Source organism: Echeneis naucrates, chromosome 1 (assembly GCF_900963305.1).
Source record: "Echeneis naucrates chromosome 1, fEcheNa1.1, whole genome shotgun sequence".
In the NCBI taxonomy this organism is placed as follows: Eukaryota; Metazoa; Chordata; class Actinopteri; order Carangiformes; family Echeneidae; genus Echeneis; species Echeneis naucrates.
In genome coordinates, this window is record NC_042511.1 from 2,851,188 (window position 1) to 2,869,978 (window position 18,791).

At 44.4% G+C, this 18,791-nt stretch overlaps 1 protein-coding gene across 1 annotated transcript; it reads right to left on the bottom strand.

Moving 5' to 3' along the window:
* Positions 1–2,906: 2,906 nt before the first annotated feature.
* c1qtnf6b (C1q and TNF related 6b) lies at positions 2,907–13,971 on the bottom strand. Its single transcript, XM_029505306.1, has 3 exons — positions 13,840–13,971; positions 10,595–10,787; positions 2,907–4,916 (listed from the first exon to the last, which is right to left on the bottom strand). The coding sequence occupies exons 2-3, from the start codon at positions 10,773–10,775 to the stop codon at positions 4,369–4,371; spliced, it is 729 nt and encodes a 242-aa protein (XP_029361166.1). The 5' UTR covers positions 10,776–10,787; positions 13,840–13,971; the 3' UTR covers positions 2,907–4,368.
* Between the last annotated feature and the right edge of the window lie 4,820 nt (positions 13,972–18,791).

Consider the following 18,791-nt stretch of genomic DNA (forward strand, 5'->3'; position numbering starts at 1 on the left):
CCAGCTTAATACGTTACATAACGGCGCCCACACAGATTAACACCTCACTCACATCTCTGTCTGTATCTGCTGAAATGTGAATCTTGTTACAGTCTTCTCAGAAAAATTGTCTTATTCTTTTAGATGCTCAGAGGTTACGCTCCCTTTTTGCTTCATCGCTAAATCCACCGTCCTCCAGTCTGTTGTCAGCATGCTCCTCCTTTGGCTCACAGATGGCTCGTATTATCCGGGAAGTTGTTTAGGAAATCCTACAGCATTCCAGCCTCTCAGCTCCCCCCCCAGCAGGTCTGTCAATAAAAAGTGCATTATGCTTTGGGGATGGCCTGCAGGAGGACAGAAGCAGGAGCTGATTAATGGATCGGATGTCAACGCTTGGCATTGAAAAAAAAAAAAAAAAAAACGAATGCAAAATTGATGAGAAATGCCTTTCGAATATTAAATAATTTCTTCCCATTTGGCCGCTGCAGTTTCGGTGTGCTGTGCGTTTATAATGCTGACGAGACTGCAGGTCAGGATGGAAGTGGAAACTGTAGACAAACATCCGTCATCAGAAAATGCTGGCAGGTGACTGTGGGAAACAGGCACTATGGCACAAAGTGTTTCTCAGGTGGATTTGGATTAGACTTTGTCTCTCCCTCATTCCCTGTGTTATCCCGGGTTTCCCCCGCTTTGTGTGTGTGTGTGTGTGAGTCTTCCTGGTTCCAGCTGCTGCTAATTCACCTGAGTGCCTGAGAGTAATCGGCCGATGAGCTCCCCACCCTGCAGCAGTATTTAAACACCAGCTCCAGCTGCTGTTCTCTTCCAGATTGTTCCGTCTCCCTCGCGGTCCGGACTCTCTGGTCCTCCTCGCTGAAGTCTGCCGTCCTCCTGTTTCTTTCTGTTTGACAAACTGTCCCTCACCCTCGGCCCCGCTCTATTTACGGTGAAATCTTCCTCCTGATCAGTTATCTGCCTTTTGGGGCTGATATTTGCTGAGTGCCTGCATAAATCTAATCCAGAGTCAAGCGTCAAATCCGTGCACGTGACTCGTCAGTCAAAGAGTAGATCGTTCCAGCCTGGCGAAAGCTGAGAATGCCAATTAGAATGACACAAAGGCCAAAGTCCTATCACAGGAGAGATGATTAAAATGTCCAGGCGACAGAGGAAATTCAAAGCAAGTGTCAAAGAGTGCAATGTGAGAGTGATTTTACACATCAGGGGATTTAACATTAATCTGGTGTTATATTCAACAATAGAATACATGAAGATACCGCCGCTTAATCTGTCACCTTCTCCCCAAAGTGACACCACGTCTTTTTATACCTGTAAAAGACAAATCCCTTTCTCCTGATTTAATATGTATTTAAGAATGGAAACCTTGAAGTTTTCCTTTTTAGCCGCTCCTCAGTCTTTTGGCGCAGCACAGGTGGGAACAGGAGTAGGAAACTTGTGAAACAGGAAACGTAATCAAACCGATCAACAAACTGAATGTAATGAACCCAAAAGGGACGATAATTTATGGGCCGCTCGAACGGGAGAGCGGGCACGGCGAGTCCTGCAGCTGGCAGGCTTTTGATTGTACATGATGCTCATAAACGGCTCTATGGCTGAATCCTTGTGAAAGTAAATTATACGAAACTTATAAATATCAACTTGCACTCGGATGCTTGTTAGGAGAAAACGACTGTGACCATAATCGGCCTCTTTGTCAGCCAGCGTTTTTACAATCGGCAGGGGTAATTTAGAGGTTTTACGATTTTTACACCACTTGATTAATCTGTGTTTAATAGGACTGAATGAAAGAAACCTCAAAGGTGCAACAGTCTTGTAAAAGTTATTTAAATCAGGCCAATTACTGCAAACTGCTGTGTGCAGGTATTTTAACTGGGCAAAAGCTAAAGGACCAACACTTCCAGTTCTCTCTCCTTTTCTTTTTCTTTTAAATTCCCATTGTTTTGGTTCATGCCGAACTTCCCTTCCTCTTTTATCAAACTGGTGTGTAAATACATATATATTGCATTCTACTTTTGTGTTGTGTTTATGTTGTGTGGTTTGTCTAATATCTGGCTGCTGTGACAGAAGAATTTGGTTTTACATTTGTTATTTTTTTTGTGGTCTGTGAGAAACATCCGGCTCTTCCGCTGCGAACTCTTTCTGCTGTTTAGCAGACAGTTGGTTTTTCAGGATTTTCATTCATTCTTCTTCTGTCTCTTATCCCTTTACGGGTCGCGGGGTGCTGGAGCCAATCCCAGCTCATTCTGGGTGAGGGGCGGGGTCACCCTGGACAGGTCGCCAGTCCATCAGAGGGCCAACACCAGTTAACCCAAACATGATGTCTTTGGCCGGCGGGAGGGAACCGGAGCACCTGGAGGAACACGGCCAAATTAAACAACAAAAAATAAATTTAACCACTGTGCAGGTTGGACCAGCCTCCACTAGTCTGGGCTGGCAATTCAGGAAACTATTCTGATGTCCCGCTTTGTTACCCAACTGAGCTTTTTCAGCTCTCCGCTCGGGGCTTAAAGTATTTATAACACTGCAGCCTGACTTTCCTCGAGCAAAGCTTCCCCGAGGACAGCATTACGGCTAATGGGTGGGATATGGCCAAACAGATGGAGCTGGCATGCTGCAGAGACCCATCCGCTGTCTCTCAAAGTTTCAGATGGGCTTTTTTTTTGTGTGTGTGTGTGTGTGTGTGTGTTTGGTTTATGTTTGAGTGTTGGCCAATTTTGGGGGTTAAATTCAAAATCCATTTCCCTTTTGAATCGAACGGTGTAATGCAGAGCCAAGTGTTGGCTCTGGGTGGATGGGGCCAATGGTATAAAAAAAATAATAATAAAAGATGAAACGCTGAAGAAGGAAATGTTCTCTGTGCTTTGTGGTGGACTTAGAAAAGTGACATGGAAGATACAGGCTTCTGGTTTCATGTGAAATTAGAACTTTTAATTGCTAAAAGTGTCTTTTTTCTTTTCTTTTTTGGTGTTCAGGGATACAAAGAGACTTAGTTAGTGAAGGAGGAAATATTGGTCACAATTTAAAAACAAAAAACAAAAACCACAAACATACAAAGTCCAGCCCCAACAACAGCACGAGAGGCAGCACAGATATGAAAAACAGTTATTATACAGCTATTTACATAAACTGCTCTGCAGTAAGAAGATATATTTCATCATTAAAAACACTAATGCATTCCTGCATTCGATAATTAAGCACCTTTTAGTTGGTTTACTATAATTCGTTAATTTGTTGGGATATGTTCAGGTTTAAAAGGTCAGTTCAGGAAACTCCAAATATTTTTGTGAGTAGTGTTTATGTAAAACTTTAACAGTGGCTTTCTGGATTAGGGGCACAACTGTTTGTGGGAAAGAAGCGATACTGATGAGCTTTTAAAAATGTCCTTTAAAATCCTTTTAAAATCCCAGCCTTCTCTCAAGAATTTTTAAGAGATTAGAGGTTTTTATGAAGAAATTCAAGGGTGAAAGAGGAAAATTAAAGTGTGCTGTGTCCAGATGATTTTAAAATACCTGTTATTTATTCATTTGTGAATTTTCTTAATGGGTCAATCATGATTCTTATTATTTTCACCTAAAAATTGAAACTCAAAGAGCCTAAAGCACATTGACAGAAGGTCACAAAGGTCCCAAAGGTCAAAGGGCACCAAAATAGGACACATCTACACGCATGATAAAACCTGAAGAACAGCCACTGTGGACAGTTAAACCCAAACGGATATATTAATGAGCTCATGAGGACCAAATGTCTTAGTTTTAAAATGTACAGTTGAACGTACACAGCGGCATCATAATGTAACCATTTCACTGCACTCTCTTTGTAATTTGAGACTCAAATTTCTGGCAGCAGCTTAATGTTTTGTTTTTACGGGTGAACTGACCCTTTAACGTGTTCTTCTGAACGACAGCGACGCCCGCCTGCGTTAGGAAGCTTTGCAGCACCATTACATAAAAGATTACGTAGATTTATGGTTCCTGACAGGCAACGCAACCTTTCATTTTTTTATTTTTTTATTTTTTTAAACACAAAGTCCCTGAAAGGAGTAATCTCTGAGGAAAACTAGCACAGCACTTAAAAATAGGAAGAAAAAAAAGTCTGGCTTTGTACAAAAGTGTTTTTCTAGTGCAAAGGAAGCAATTGAACATTCTTTCCTAATTGTGTGCTGTGATACCTCCCCCACCCTCCTGTTTTTTATGGTTCCTTTTGAGAATATTTTTGGGCAGTCAATGTCTCAGAGCGTGCAGTGTGTTCCTCCCCAGACTGAGAGGAAGATTTAAAAAAAAAAAAAAAAAGCACCAAACTTTTATTGTCTTCTCGTGAAGTTTTTCTTTCTCGGCATGACTCAGAGATTCTCCCATGATTCCCTCTGTCCTGTCCTCACTGGACGCTCGGCGCCACCAGGTATCCATTGAAGGTGATGTAAACGTCCACGTCGTCGCTGTAGATGGCGTTCTCCCTCTCCCTCTTGTAGAGGCGGACCCAGACCTCGTCGTTCAGGGCCAGGTCCAGCATGACGCTCTGGCTCTGCATGATGGACCTCTCGCTGGGCTGAGCATACAGGATCACCTGCTCGTTGTCGTTGTGCATCAGGTGCAAGTAGGTCTCCTTGAAGTTCCAGGTGTGGATGTTGACGTTGAAGAAGTAGATCCCCGGCACGTAGCAGTAGAACTTGCCTTTAAACATGTTGAAGTGCTCGTGGAGGTTGACGAACACCGTGTCGAACACCAGCGCCTGGTAGTAGTCCACGCTGTGCAGGGACTTTCGACGTCCCACCGAGAACGAGGAGTGGGGGATCTTGCAGGCGTCTCCGGGGGCGCCTGCCTGACCTTTGCTGCCTTTGGGGCCCGTGGGTCCTCGGAAGCCGGCAGGGCCCTCCGGACCCGGTTTCCCTGGTGTGCCTTTGTCACCTTTGTCTCCTTTATCACCTGGTGGTGACAGGAAGAAGCACAGATGAGCGATGCAGAAAGAAACAACGGGGACTTCGTTCTTTTATTTTGACTTTGAGTGTCTTTTAAAACAGACCCACATTAGCTCTTAATATGCTTTTTCCCTTCTTGGAACTATGAGTTGCTGCTCATTGAGATAAGAAAGCCATCTTGTCTGTTTTGTCAGATGGAAATTTGTCCTCCTTTCGACTCCAAAAACCTTTCAAGCACAAAACAAATTGAACCTCTTAGATTTATAGAGGTCATTTTGCTGCAGAGCAGACCATCCATTTAGTTTGTGCTTGTGCTTGCAGTTACTACAAATACTGCAAATTGGAGCCTTCACAGCAGAAATTCAAACTCCCTCCTATAAATCTGAAGGAATTTTAAACCCATACTCATCATAATTATTTTTGTTCTTTGATCGTGAGAACACAAATGTCACAATTTGGACCTCTGTTGTTTTATTGACCTCTACTGAGGACCAGTTGCAATTACAAAGAAATATTGCAGTGGCCCACAAGAAGATTTTTAAGATGCTAAAACTTGAAGGAAGGGAAAAAAACAAAACAAAACAAAAACCCATGTGCACGTGTTTAAATATCAAATATAATCCAAGTACAGCCGACCGGAAAACCTTCTGTTCAAAGAAAACCATCTCCAGAAACGGTGATTATGACTTCACAGAGTTAAAACCAGACCTTTCCTTAGATTATGAAACGCTTTTTTGGAGTTGGATGTGGCTTTTCACCAGAGAGCCACACATTTGTACAACAGATGACCAACTCCTCAACACGGGAATCGCACATCAGGAACACAATTGCAAAGGCAAAAAAAAAAAAAAACCACATGGTGGCTTTTCAAGTCGGCTTTCTCGTTCTTTCCTCCATGAGCTTGCTCTTGACAACGTTAAAGGTTTAGTTATATTCTCTCACCGCCGCTAACGCACATCTAACAAAACCATCTCTGCTGCTGACAGAGTATCCGCTTTTTGTCAGAGAGAATGAGAGAATATATCACAAAATTTACCCGACATAATAATCACCTGCGTAGTTGATTCACAATACAGCCTGATGAGATATAATTAGCCGCATGTTGGCGGAAACCCGCCATGAGAACTCCTATTTTGAAGCCTAAAAATAGATTTTGGCGTCACCACATTGTGTAATATTTGGATGACCTCCTCTGTACTCCCTCCTCTTGTCAGGGAAGTGGGTGTTTATTGTGAGAAGTCAGACGTTTCACAGTTCCCCTTCTTATACGCCCTCGGTCGTGGTGTCCACCTGCAGAAGCGCTTGTGTTAACCTGTTGCATCAACTATAAATCGAGCTTTAGACACACATGCAAACACACTTATAAAGGCATCAATTTGTAGGAAGGCCAATAGAAATAAACGCCTTTGTTACTCCTTGACACAGAGTCTTCAAGTACATGGCACATTGATGATGGGGGAGAGGAGCTACAGTAGATCCTTTGAGTCACGTCGTTTTCAGCCACAGGGACCTCTCGCTTCCCGAAAGCATGTTGAAGCCACTGCGTTTAACTCGTATGGCGGCGTATGTTAATGGGAAAATGTTTTTTAATGCATCTTCTTTGCTCCGGCCTTGTTTCCAGTATATTATGCTACTCTGTCGTATCCTCCCAGCGCTCTGCGTTTCCCATTTATATGCGGCCTGTCAGCGGGCTCTGAAAGTGATTAATGAGCTTATGCATTATTCCTGTCAGCACTGCTGGCGGAAATGTCTCTGGTTAAGTGGACATTTTCAAGCGTTGCTTTTGTTTCCAGTGCACAAAAACCTCTTTTGCTCTGAAATCAAGTGGCACTGCTTATGGCCTCCTTTTAAACTTCATCCTCATATCACTATGAAGCAGCTGTAAATGAATAAAAAAAGAAAAAGTGCGACAACAAACAGAGAAACAGTCCAGCTTATTGAAACTGCTGGATGACACTTTGGGATTTCTACTTTCCATTGAAGGATGACATGCTGCCTCGCTGGCAGAGCTGCAGAGACATGTTGACATCATCTGGGTAAATTCAGATCTACATGGTTTCCAGGGCTTCGAAATGCTGATATGTAAATAAATAAATGTGAATCTTGGCCGGCATAAAGAAACCTGCCTGAAGTCTGCTTTGGATCTTTTTAGGACGGTCACGAGTTAAGCACCTCTGGGCTGCGTAAACCACACAGGAAGGAGCCGTAGCAAACTTCCTGAAGACCAGAAGTGAACACCGCTCATCCTCTCCAGATATCCACCAAAAAGATCTGTCTGGCTGTGAGCAGTGTCCACAAATAATAACAACAAAACAAAAAAACCCGCGGGAGCGTTATCGTAGCTTCCAAAAACTTGGTCAACAATTGAAATCCTGAAATCAAATAACAGCTGCATAGACATCATCTTTTTGTTGGTTATTGTTGTTCAGCAGCAACATTAAAAAACAAAAGTTTGTTCAAATGGCCGCAGCACAGCTTCATACAGAACTTTCTATTACTGCGTGTAGAGCTTACCAACAGCCATCAGAGGTGATGTGGGGATCGGCCTCATTTAGTCTCATTTACTTAGCTCACCACCAGTCAGTTTCTACGGAAGCCCTGAAAACCACGTAAATGGAATAAAGGAAGTTCTCCGTGAACTCAGAAATTCATCCAACACGCAACGCATCTAAATATGTCGGCTCTCTAATAGACCGGTGACGCTCGATGACAACCTCAATCTGAATCTGAATCTGAAATGTATGCATTTAGTGTTTTAACCGTACGAAAGCTATCCTGCATATTTCAACGCCACGTGAGACATCGTTTAATCACGCGGATGTAGCTGCAAAAAAACAAACAAACAACCCAACAACAGCCGTGTGGGCACAGAAGATGTTTTTGTCCATGACTGAGGGCTCATCTCAGAAATTTGGCTGGATGCTCTCTGATTGAGATTGGCTGACTCACTGATTCTGGGTTGCGCTGTTTAAATTTGATAACAGCGGCCAGTCCGAGAACACCCAAAGTAGGCGTTATTGTTTTCCAGGGAGGGAGAAAAAGGAGCGTGTTGTGTGTGCATGTGTGAGTTCGCTTCTACTGCCATTGTGCTTTCCATTTGTGCAACTATATTTGTCTGTCAGTGTGTATTTTCCCGCACTGTGTGTGTGTTTGTGTTTTCCTCCACATAAGCAGGTTCATTGCCAGGTGAAAGCGCTTGCCGAGACCTCCCTCACTGCACAGCTGCAATTCGGTGACACGGTTTCAATCGTTTATACAAAAAATAAAACACAAAACAGACAGAAAATGCCAAACACTGTTTTGTCCAAAGCCAATAAGTGAAGATGTGTATTTTCATACTCCCATGCAGTCATTCATTCATCCTCTGCTGCTTATCTGTTTCCGGGTCACGCTGGAGCCAATCCCAGCTCACCGTGGGTGAGGGGCGGGGCCACGCGGGACCGGTCACCTGTCCATCATAGAGACAGACAGAGACCAACAACCACTCGCACGCACACTCAGACCTACAGACACTTTAGAGTCGCAGGCAGAACACGGAGACTCTACAGAGGAAGGCCCCAGGCCGGGAACCGAACCCACAACCTTCTTGTTGTGGGGCAGAGTCCTTAAACATTCAACAACAGAAAGCAACTCCACTGCTTTAGTATTGAAGTAAGACTGAAACAGGCCCTACAGCTCACATGATTTATTACCTCAATACACATTTTCCTAATTAGTTTAAGGTCTGACACTCCAACACAACAAGACGTTCACCTTTGAAATGACAGTCCCATTTAGAGGAAAACAGACGAAGACGGTGGTGGGATTAAACGGATTATTTGCATTATGAGAATCCAGACCTTTGACTTCAAATTAATTACTCCAAGAGCATTTAGTTTTCGTCCCCCTAACCGGCCTCCCGCCTGTGAACAATTGGACACGAGTGCCGAACAACAGCATCTGCCGTACCGCACAGTCCAGCAAGTCCGTATCCCCGGTGGAAAGGGTTGCTCCATTTACAGAGTTTTTAGGTCGACAACCAGGTCCAAGAATTTTGAATTGGAACAAAGACCTTCAGATGGAAAACCCAACTGCAACAAACTTTGTTTGAGTATTTAGGTGTTTTTGTGTATTAGAGGCAAGAGAGAGGGGGAAAAAAAAAAGTGGATTTCTCTTTTTTCCCGGTTCAGCAGTTGGACTGATTTGCGGGTTGATGGCGGGTCAGAACAGACTTGGCGTGTCCAGTTATCAAAGGACCCGCAGATAAAACAGCAAAGTGATGACACATCGTTTGGACCGCTCTGGTGAGAGTTGGACGCTGTTTCTCTGATATTAGATACACATGTTCTCACAAATCCCTCTCCAGCTGTGACTGTGCAGCTCTTGGACTTTTTGTAAATCTCTGTATTTTTAATCGCTTGTCCTTATGTCATGTTTCTCCATCATTCAAGTTTCCCACAGGTCTAAGCGCAAACCAGCAGATAAAAATAAATGCACAAACGCACAATTAATCACGGAGACACGAGCATCTTCACAGTTGGCTCTCCTCACCGCCTGATAGTTAGATAGTTTATACAAGCCTTTACAGATTAGACTGTGACAGAATTCATCTGCATCATGTGCGATGCAGCCCGGGGGCTTGCTGTTGTTAGTCTGTGGTTATGTAACGACACACATTCATTTCCAAATACACATCTTGCAATTGACCGAAATATTTAAAAGCACTAAAACAGAGGTTTGACACAGAGCCACAGGATGAGGATGGGACGAATTTGGTACAATATTGTACATATTGCAACTTTGCAAGCACAAATTCAATTCATAATAGCGCTTAGCGGTTAGCACCGTTGCCCCACAACAGGAAGGTCATTGGTTCGGTTCCCTGGCCTTCCTGAGCGGAGTTTCCATGTTCTCTCTGTGCCTGTGTGGGTTTGTGTTAACTGCTGTTGAGTGTGAGTGGTTGTTGGTCTCTGTCTGTCTCTGTTTGTTGGCCCTGTGATGGACAGGTGACCTTTCCAGGGTGACCCCGCCCCCCCTCGCCCAATGGGAGCTGGGATTGGCAGTTGAAGATGAATGAATGAATAATGGTAGTTTTAATTGCCACACATATATAACATAAGAACTTTAGGGCTTCCTGAGGTCAGGGGGCCTTTGGGGACAGTTATCTGTGGGTCTATTTCACCCTAAGTCCAATGCCGGTGTGGGAGATGGGGGCGGGGGGGTAACTCGGGGTCTCGGTCATGTATGTTTTCAATTACAGACCCATCGCTCATAAAAGTCACATAAACACAAGAGACAGGCTTGTTTTATGACTCCGTGCACGTTTGGAAGTTAAAGGGAGAAAATTGATGCCGTTCATTTGTGGATAGATTCTGACGGCAAAATGTAATTTTTCTGCAGTAATTTGATTCCACCTCTTCACGTGGTGCATTAGGTCATATGTTTATAAACCTATTTCCAAAGTAAGACAATGTCAGAAGCCGTTAAAGTCGCCGTTCAATGGCCGAAGTCTAGTTTTCTAAAGTAGTTCCACATTGTTTCTATCGAAGTTGGGTCTGTTTCTCGATTTCACTGAGTGCAAGGTCACAGTGGAGCAGCACCTACATCAGTAAGCTCCTGACTAAACAGCAACACGTAGAAAGAGCAGAGGAGGCCTGAAAGAGGACGACTGTTGTCATCGATGTTAATTCACTCGTTCATTCATACCTTTCAGGATGGTCATGTTGATGACGGTGCGGACCTCTGGGATCTGATACTGGGATGTGGCTTGAGGCTGCTCCAGGTGGTCGCAGCACCGCCTGCAGAGTCTGGGAGGAGGTCTCGAGGGGGAGGGGACGCAGCAAACCAAGGGGAGGAGCAAAAGCAGCCGCAGACACATCGCCGACATGTTTGCCAAAACCTACGAGCGGAAAGAAAGGGGATGGAAAGTGAAACCACACGTTTATGATTATTGAGCTTTCTGAGATGTGCGATGAATGAATGAATTCTTGTTTCAGGGAATTTGAAATACAGCCATATGTATTTTCTAATCATTCCAGTAATAAAGGGAATTGTTCCAATTTAGCAAACAGAGACAGAGCAATCCAGGTTTTTGCATTACTGAAGAGGGTGACTCAGGTCTGAATGCCGAAGCAAAGGGAGACTTCTAAAACCGTCACCGTGGTCAGAGGAACGTCCAACCAACCAACCAAAATCAAAGCAAACACTAAAACCCATCAAAGCAGAACCAACACTTTTGTGGGCTTTGTAAGTCGGTTTATGTTTTTCACATTCAACTGGACAAACTGGTCATTTTCGGAGGGTTATCTCATCTTCCGAGCTGAAAACACAGACGCCCAGAAGCCTCCAGATTCTTTCCAGTCTCCCCCTTCCTTTACACCAATGTTTAGTCAGCGAGGGACGTTAGTCACACGGGGAAGAGGGGTGGGAATCTACTGCAAACGTAGCAGAGATGCTAATTCCTCCAGTAACAGCTTGTCTTAATGTAGCGAGCTGCAGCGCTGCCAAAGCAGCTGTGGATGGAGAAAAAAGGGGTCATGGCTGAATCATGGCGGTATTCCAGTGTTTTAGTTAGTCAGCTGTCATCATCCTTAATGAGGAAAAAAATAAAAGTGCTTCACAATTATCCCTGGTAGTATTTTAAAAGATTTGTGGAATATGAATGAGATCAGATTAAAGGAACCAGAAAAGCTTATTGTACCACGTTAGCTTTCAGTGACTCCTGAAATACGACAAACATCAGAGGCTGACAAAAAAAAAAAAAAAAAAAAAAAAAAAAAACGCACAATGAACTGTGTCCTTTAACTTCTGAAGGACAACGCAAAGACAGAGCTCAAGCTTGTGACTGTAAACTTCTCATATGGGATCCAGAGCTTTTGGATTTGGAGGACTAAGCCCCAAAGTAAACTATAGAGTTGGAAAGAAAAGAAGGAAAGGGGCCTTCCACACACACACACACACACACACACACACACACCTGGAGTGGATTGGGTTTGGAAACATCGCTGGTGATTTGATCCCCTTACACACATAAACTTCCGCACACATTTCCAAGGACAAAATGTGCTGTTTAACTCAGTGACCTGCGAACGCCTCGTCTATGCACCAGTTCCTCTTCCCTTGTTCTCTCTGATTTTCATTTCACATTCAGAAATAAACTCATCCTCTGAGGGCAAAAGGTTCGCTCTAGGTTTGTTTCTTATTATTTGGCTCATTCACGTCTCCCTCTGCCCCGCTTCGAGCCTCTGAATAATTAGTGTGAGAAGAGAAAACACAAACAAAAGGCAGATAAGAGAGCGAAGCTAACACAAAATAAACAAGGGAGGGAAGGATGAGGCCGATAACGGGCAGACTCCCGTGAGTTTTACACAGTGACGGATGGATGTTAACAGGATCGGAGCTGATGAATGGAGCGTGACAGAGAGAAATGAAACAACAGGATCTCTGCCTCGATATTTCCATCTGACTGCTGATCATAAAATATTAATGCAACAGATATCTGAGGCTGCTTCACCGTCGCAGCCAGGCACATTTCCCCTGATTTCTGCAGTTATCGGTTCAAATGGAGCTTTCGTCATTTACTTGATGACCAAAGCCAATGCAGCTTCAATTACCCTCAAAGCACAGAACAGACGAGAGGACGGGATGTGTGGGGAGTGATTGAAGCTGTGTAGGATTCGCTGCAGTGACCCTAAAAAGAGAATTTGGAGGCTTCTGACTTTGCAGAAAAAGGTGGTTCACCTTCTGTGCTAAATCCTCGATCGCCTGAAGGCCGAAAACGTCGGATGGGATCTGCTCCACATCCTGTGGACTGGAGTGAGTTAGACGCCTCCTGCTGCGATGTGAAACCCGTTCAGCCTGCACAGATGTACCGTTGCAGCCATTTTTTTGAAATGTTCATTTCCTCCTCGGGGTGAACTGTGATGGCGCCACTATCGCCACAAAAGTTTCAAGTTTCTGGCAAAGCATCAACCAAACTTTTTGTTTTGTTTAAAATCTGCCTATTTCAATCGTCCTCCTCATCATCAGCTGGCTGTCCTCTCTGGATTTACGGTTTGTCTCGTCAGTTTGTGGTCTCAGGCTTGACTTTCAAATATTTTTCAAAAGATCATCATGTTTAGAGGAAAACAGACCAGTGTGGTCTTCCAGGTCACAGCTACTGTGGGATTAGCAGACTTTACCACACACAGCTCCACCTTCTCAGGTTTCAAATAACCAAGAGGCGAAGGTTTTAAAAGTTAGGGATGCTCCTCTCGGTCCTGTTCACACCACACACGTTTTCTTTCACAGTAGCTTTTGCTACTTTCTCCAGCTGAGATATTTGCAGCCCCCTCCCCACCTCTGATTTCTCTGACATCTGTCAGCTTCCCGGCTGCATGCATGTGCTGCCTGTGCAGAGTTGCACTCACGCATGCCACCGATTCTCCTGAAAATTTCTCCCACTTTACAGGAAATGAGTGAGTCTATGACATCATCAGCCGCCCTCCTCCCACCCCAGAGGGTGACTACACGACGAAGTGGACACAAGCTGCGGGACTAACGCAGCCTCACCGCAGCGACTCACGCAACTCGTCCTGACGGATTCATGTGAGCAGCCACGTCTACAGCGCCAGAGCATCAGTTTGGCACGCAACACACAACACAACACAAAGTGCACGCAAAGACACGTGTCAGTTAGAGCAGAGGAGATACTAAAGGTAAACTTTAAGGTAAAAAAAAAAAAAAATGCTGCTGAGTTGGCAACTTGTAAATAACTTCTTCAATCGTGCACGTTCCTGCAAGCACTTTAACGCGCCCCCGGCGGTTTCCTCCTCTTCCTCCCCTCTCTCTCTCTCTCTTTTTTTTTTTTTTTTTTGATCACTATTATTATTATTGTTATTATTATTATTATTATGCAGTGAAGACAGACAGACAGGTTGTCACACAAAGTTGTTGTCAGAGGTTTTTCTTACCTGGTGCAGCTTCACCACCAGAGCCGAGGAAGAAGGAGGAGAAGGAACAGACTGCTGGTGTCAGGCTGAGAGGAGGAACTGCTGAGGAGCTACCTCTCTCTCTCTCTCTCTCTCTCCCTCCCTCTCTGCCTTGATACACACACACACACACACACACATCAAAAGTCAGTCTTTCCCTCCCACATCATGCCCCCCCCCCTCTCTTTTCCTAACCTTACCCTCCTGTGATCATCTCCTGTACCCCCACCCCAAACTCCACATCCATCACTCTAACTTAACAGACTGAAGCAGCTTTATGCAGAAGTTTTATAACAAAAAATTACATGTGAGATGGTGGAGCTGTCACCACCCAAACAGAAATGTAGGTCGATACCCCCCCCACCCCCAAACACACACACACACACACACACACACACACACACACACACTTTTGGCTTTTCAGCCTCCATGACTCAGCCTCTGGAAGCAGAACGATTCTGTTTCCTTTCCTTTTTTCGCCGCTCCTTCCAAATTCCGTGTGCCAGAAATAACCGCGTTATATCACTCCCTCACCAGCTCACACTGTACTTCTTAAATTACGCTGTCATAATCGCTGTCATTCACATGCAGCCTGTCACATTTCTCTCTTTCTTGTGTGCAGAGGGGCAAGAAAAAAACCCCAAACAAAAACGCCCTGTTAAAGTTCATGTTGTGCTAAAATGTTTCATCTGTAACTTCAATAATACACTTTAAAAAACAGATACTTTGAATGCATCCATGAATCCAGCAGCTGTGGAGCTGATATCTGGGTGCCCAAAGGTAAAAATGCAAATTATAGAAATAAGCAGCAAAGAACACTGTCTGCATGGACATCGTCATTAGTGTATTAAATGAAAACCACAAACATAATTGGATATTTTATTCATACAAAGAGAAGGAAGAGTGTCTGAGTAAATTCAGGTCAAGTGAAGTCAGAGATATCTGCTGTGTGGGAACTGACAAGCTGCAAGTTTGGACAACCTTAAGACATGAAACAGCAAAGACACAGGGAGGTCTTAGTGAAAACAGGAAGAGCTGACCACTGCTCCGCTAACATGACCGCAGAGGAACATCACATGATTGTTCATTTCCCTTCGTCTTGTTTTTATCTTTGTCTCAGCCCCCCCCAGAGGAGCCGTGCTGGGCTGTGAGCCCCACACCGGGTCAGAAGTGGCCCATACATTTGAAAGATGAAGGAGCCTGCCAGAGCTGAAATCCTTCTGATGTGAATGTTTTTCTGGAAACCATCTTGTAACGCGGTTTACCTTTGTTTTTTCGTGCTTTCTTTCTTTTTTCTTTTTTTTTTTTAATGAACTACATCTGAAGCTTCCAGCAATAACCTCAAAGAGGGAGGAAACAACTTCCTCCTACAATCTGAGGTATGTTTAAAGCTGGGATTTGTGGTCTGCTGCTAAAATCATCAAAGTGAAATCCTCCTGGTAGTCTAAGATCAATCAGGGTTCATTTGATTAGCAGATTTCTGTGATCTTATGGCAACGTCACGCTCTCCATGTTGGTCGCCTTGGCTTGGAGCCATCCTTTACTTTGCTCTTTGTGGTACATCGTTGAACATGGAGGGGCGGCTGAGGCGGTTTAAACTGCCCCGTATAGATCAATTGGTAACAGCCGCCCTGCAGCTACACCGCAGCACACAAGTCCATCCACCTAATGGACTGAGAGATGATGTCATGGCTTGTTTGTGGTAGGAGCCGTGTCCGTGCCGTCTGCCTCGTCTACTGCGAGAGCCATCTGTGTGTTTTTGGGTACACACAACTGTGCAAATCTGCGTTCTTCTCCCAGATTTCCCACAATCTGTCTCCCTCTCTTCCATCTAGAGCTCCATCACCTGGGCTTTTCTCTTCTCACTCAGGGACTCTGGTTATGTTCAGCTTGATCTGTTTCCTGCTGGCCCCGCTCAGCATGGCGAGCTGTTAGCCAGCCAGCCAGATGCCGCAGAGGTGAAAACACAAAATGCAGCAAAGCACGTGAAGAATGACAGTAAATTCTTTGTGTGTGATAGGAGTCTGTGTTTCTGCAGAGAGAACAAAATGTCCTAACTTTGCTTGAAAGATGAGGAAAAACACTCAAAGAGGGGATATTTGTCTTTGTCTGCTTCTGGCTGATTTTATGGATTCATGTGGAACAAGCTGCCCTGAGGGCCGTAACCACAAAGACTCCTCCAGTTTCAGCGAATTAGCTTCTCTATCCACGCCGGAGCTCTCATATCATTTATTCTCTGTTGATGTAAAAGCTGACATTTATGCAATATTTTAAAGAGTACACATCCAAACACATAATTCTTGCTGCTGATTGCCGGTGCAGAGAGAGAAGACTCGTGTGGAGGCCTGTCGCTGACATGTTGCCTTCATTAGCTCCTGACTTTCACCTGAACCGCTGCAACTGAATATCTAAACCTCACAGTAAAACAAGTCTCAACCCTCAAACAGCCTTTTAAACAAGCAAGATCCACCTTACAAAGCACAATTAGGCTGAACTTCAGCCCCTGCACCCCTGGAATACAGTGCACACACATACACGCACAGCTGACTGTTGACCACGGAGGAGGCCTTTGCAAAACATAAATAAATAAATAATAAAAAAAAAACCTTCAGTGAAACTCAGTACAATGGATCCATGTGATGACTTTCTTCGCTCTTTAAACCGTCCTGGATGTTACGCAACCAAATCACTCTGTAAAATAGAAAAACTTCATTCAGACACTTTTACTCTTTATACTCATAACTTGTGTGCCTTTCTGAGCATGCAAGTTCAAGAATTTAACCTCTTCTTTGTGTAAAATTTAAGAAAAAAAAACGTCTCTCTCCTGCCGACCCTCACGAATGAATGAAGTTAAAATCCAATAAACAGTTGGATACATCAAATAAATATGACAAATATAAAGTGCAGACAAAAGGTGAGGGCATGAAGTTAAAAGTCTCTCCGTCACAGCTGAGAAGTTTTACAGCACTTGGAAGGGCGATGTGAAGACTATTTGTTTTACTTTGTGGTCGTCTGGACCTTTGATGTGAAGGGAGTGACTCGTGTTCTGCCCACAAAAGGCAACCCGGGCAGACGAGCTGAGCTTCGGCGGCGATATTTCACATGTACACAGTTTCTGATTCAGCTCCTCGCACTTTACAGCAACCGCACGTCTGCAGCTGCCGGACACCGAGGACGAAAACACGATGAGGGCTAGCCAGAAAATATCAAACCCTCTTCGTACCAACATTATTCTTTTTTATGAAAAGAGTTTTCATTCACTTCACAGTCATGAACAGGAACACTTCATTCAGGATTCAATATCGACCTGAAAGTCACTGACTTCAGATGCTTTTTTCTTTTTTGTTCTTCAGCTCCACTGAAGAAGATTCAAACCGACAGGAGAGACTCTGAGCTGAGTGCTGATTATCAACCGAAGGAAGGCTGAGATGGAGTCCTAATTTAGCTGTCCCTCAGTCTTGGAAGCAGGTATTACTGTGCACATGTAGTGTGCCCTGAAAAGTGTGCAGTCGCTGTGTGCTTTACTGCTTTTGGCCTCCATATGTTTCACGTTAGTCCGTGCTTCTGCCATTAGTCTCCATTCTTCCTCTCTTCTGGCGTGCAGCTACAAGATGTATGAACAGAGATTTATCAGTAACAGCCAGCCGAGCAGGATCAGCGTCCTGCATGGCTTGGCTGCAGATGTAAGAGTCGTGTCTCTGCTCATCTGATCTGCAGTTTGTTGACCTTATCAGTCCGCTGAGAGAGAGTAAATCAGGCCTTTGCTTGGAGGGGGGGCGCGCCACTTCCAAGTTTTTAATTTAAGCCTGTCATCGATGGGGAAGCTGTGCGACAACAGGGAGGGCCACAGTCACACAGCGGACTGTGGAAGGCCGAACCAGAACGAGTCGCTTTGTGCGACCAGTTGTGTTGCTTTTACAGCACAAAAAGTTTTTTCAGCTTTTAATGACCTTTATCGATGAATGAATGAATCCATCAGTCAAACCGAAATCTTCTCTATAGCATTTTGCAAACTTACCACAAAGTGCGTTACAGCGCAAATGCCACTAAACACAAGCCTTCGGTTCCACTGAGCTGTGAAGGTGGTTGTGAAAACCTAAAATTTTCACATTTACATAAAAAAAACAAATCTGAGCGGTGCGACTGAGGATGAATCTGTGTTTCCACCCTCACATGTCACATGTAGTCACAATTCATCTGCTGCCTCGACGAAGGAATATAAAACTTTCATCGCACTTCCTGCCTCTCTGTCACATTTCCTTCTTGTTCTGTGTGCGTTTGACTCTCCACTCTTCTTTGTCTTCTGAAATCTGTTCCTGCACTCCCCCCCCCCCCCTCTCTTATAAGGAGCTGTATCATCTCCCGGCTCTGCGTGACACCTTTGGGGTCGCATCTGTCGAAACTCAACGTGGAAGGCGGAAGAGACAGATGGTGGCAGATGCCTCAGCAGCCAGCAGTGTGTGTGCGTAACGACAGCAGTCTCTTTTAAACTTCTCTCTTGCATGTCTGTGTGTGTGTGTGGCTGACAGCGATGCATTTGAATGTTAAGATGACGTAGAAACCAACGTGGCAACAGAGAATTGACAAAAGTGACAGTGAAGCTACTTCATTTTTTTTTTTTTTATTCCACTTTATACAAACTCTCTAGATTGTCTGTTGTCTGACTAATAAAATGCATTCTTGTTCTTCGAACAGCTTCAAGGCTTTCACAGGGGAAAGTTTAACAGACACACATGCAGGATGTTAGTGACACTCACCACTTGATGAGCGATTGTGTCCCAGATTTTTGCGCACGTGTTTGTCTACCCCACACAAAACCCACTTCGTTGTGTGTGCAACACAATCACGGATACTATGTGCTTGCGTTAAATACAAAGACTAACAACCTGAGCCATAACTGCAGTGAGCTGTAACGCACGCACACCTGACGTAAT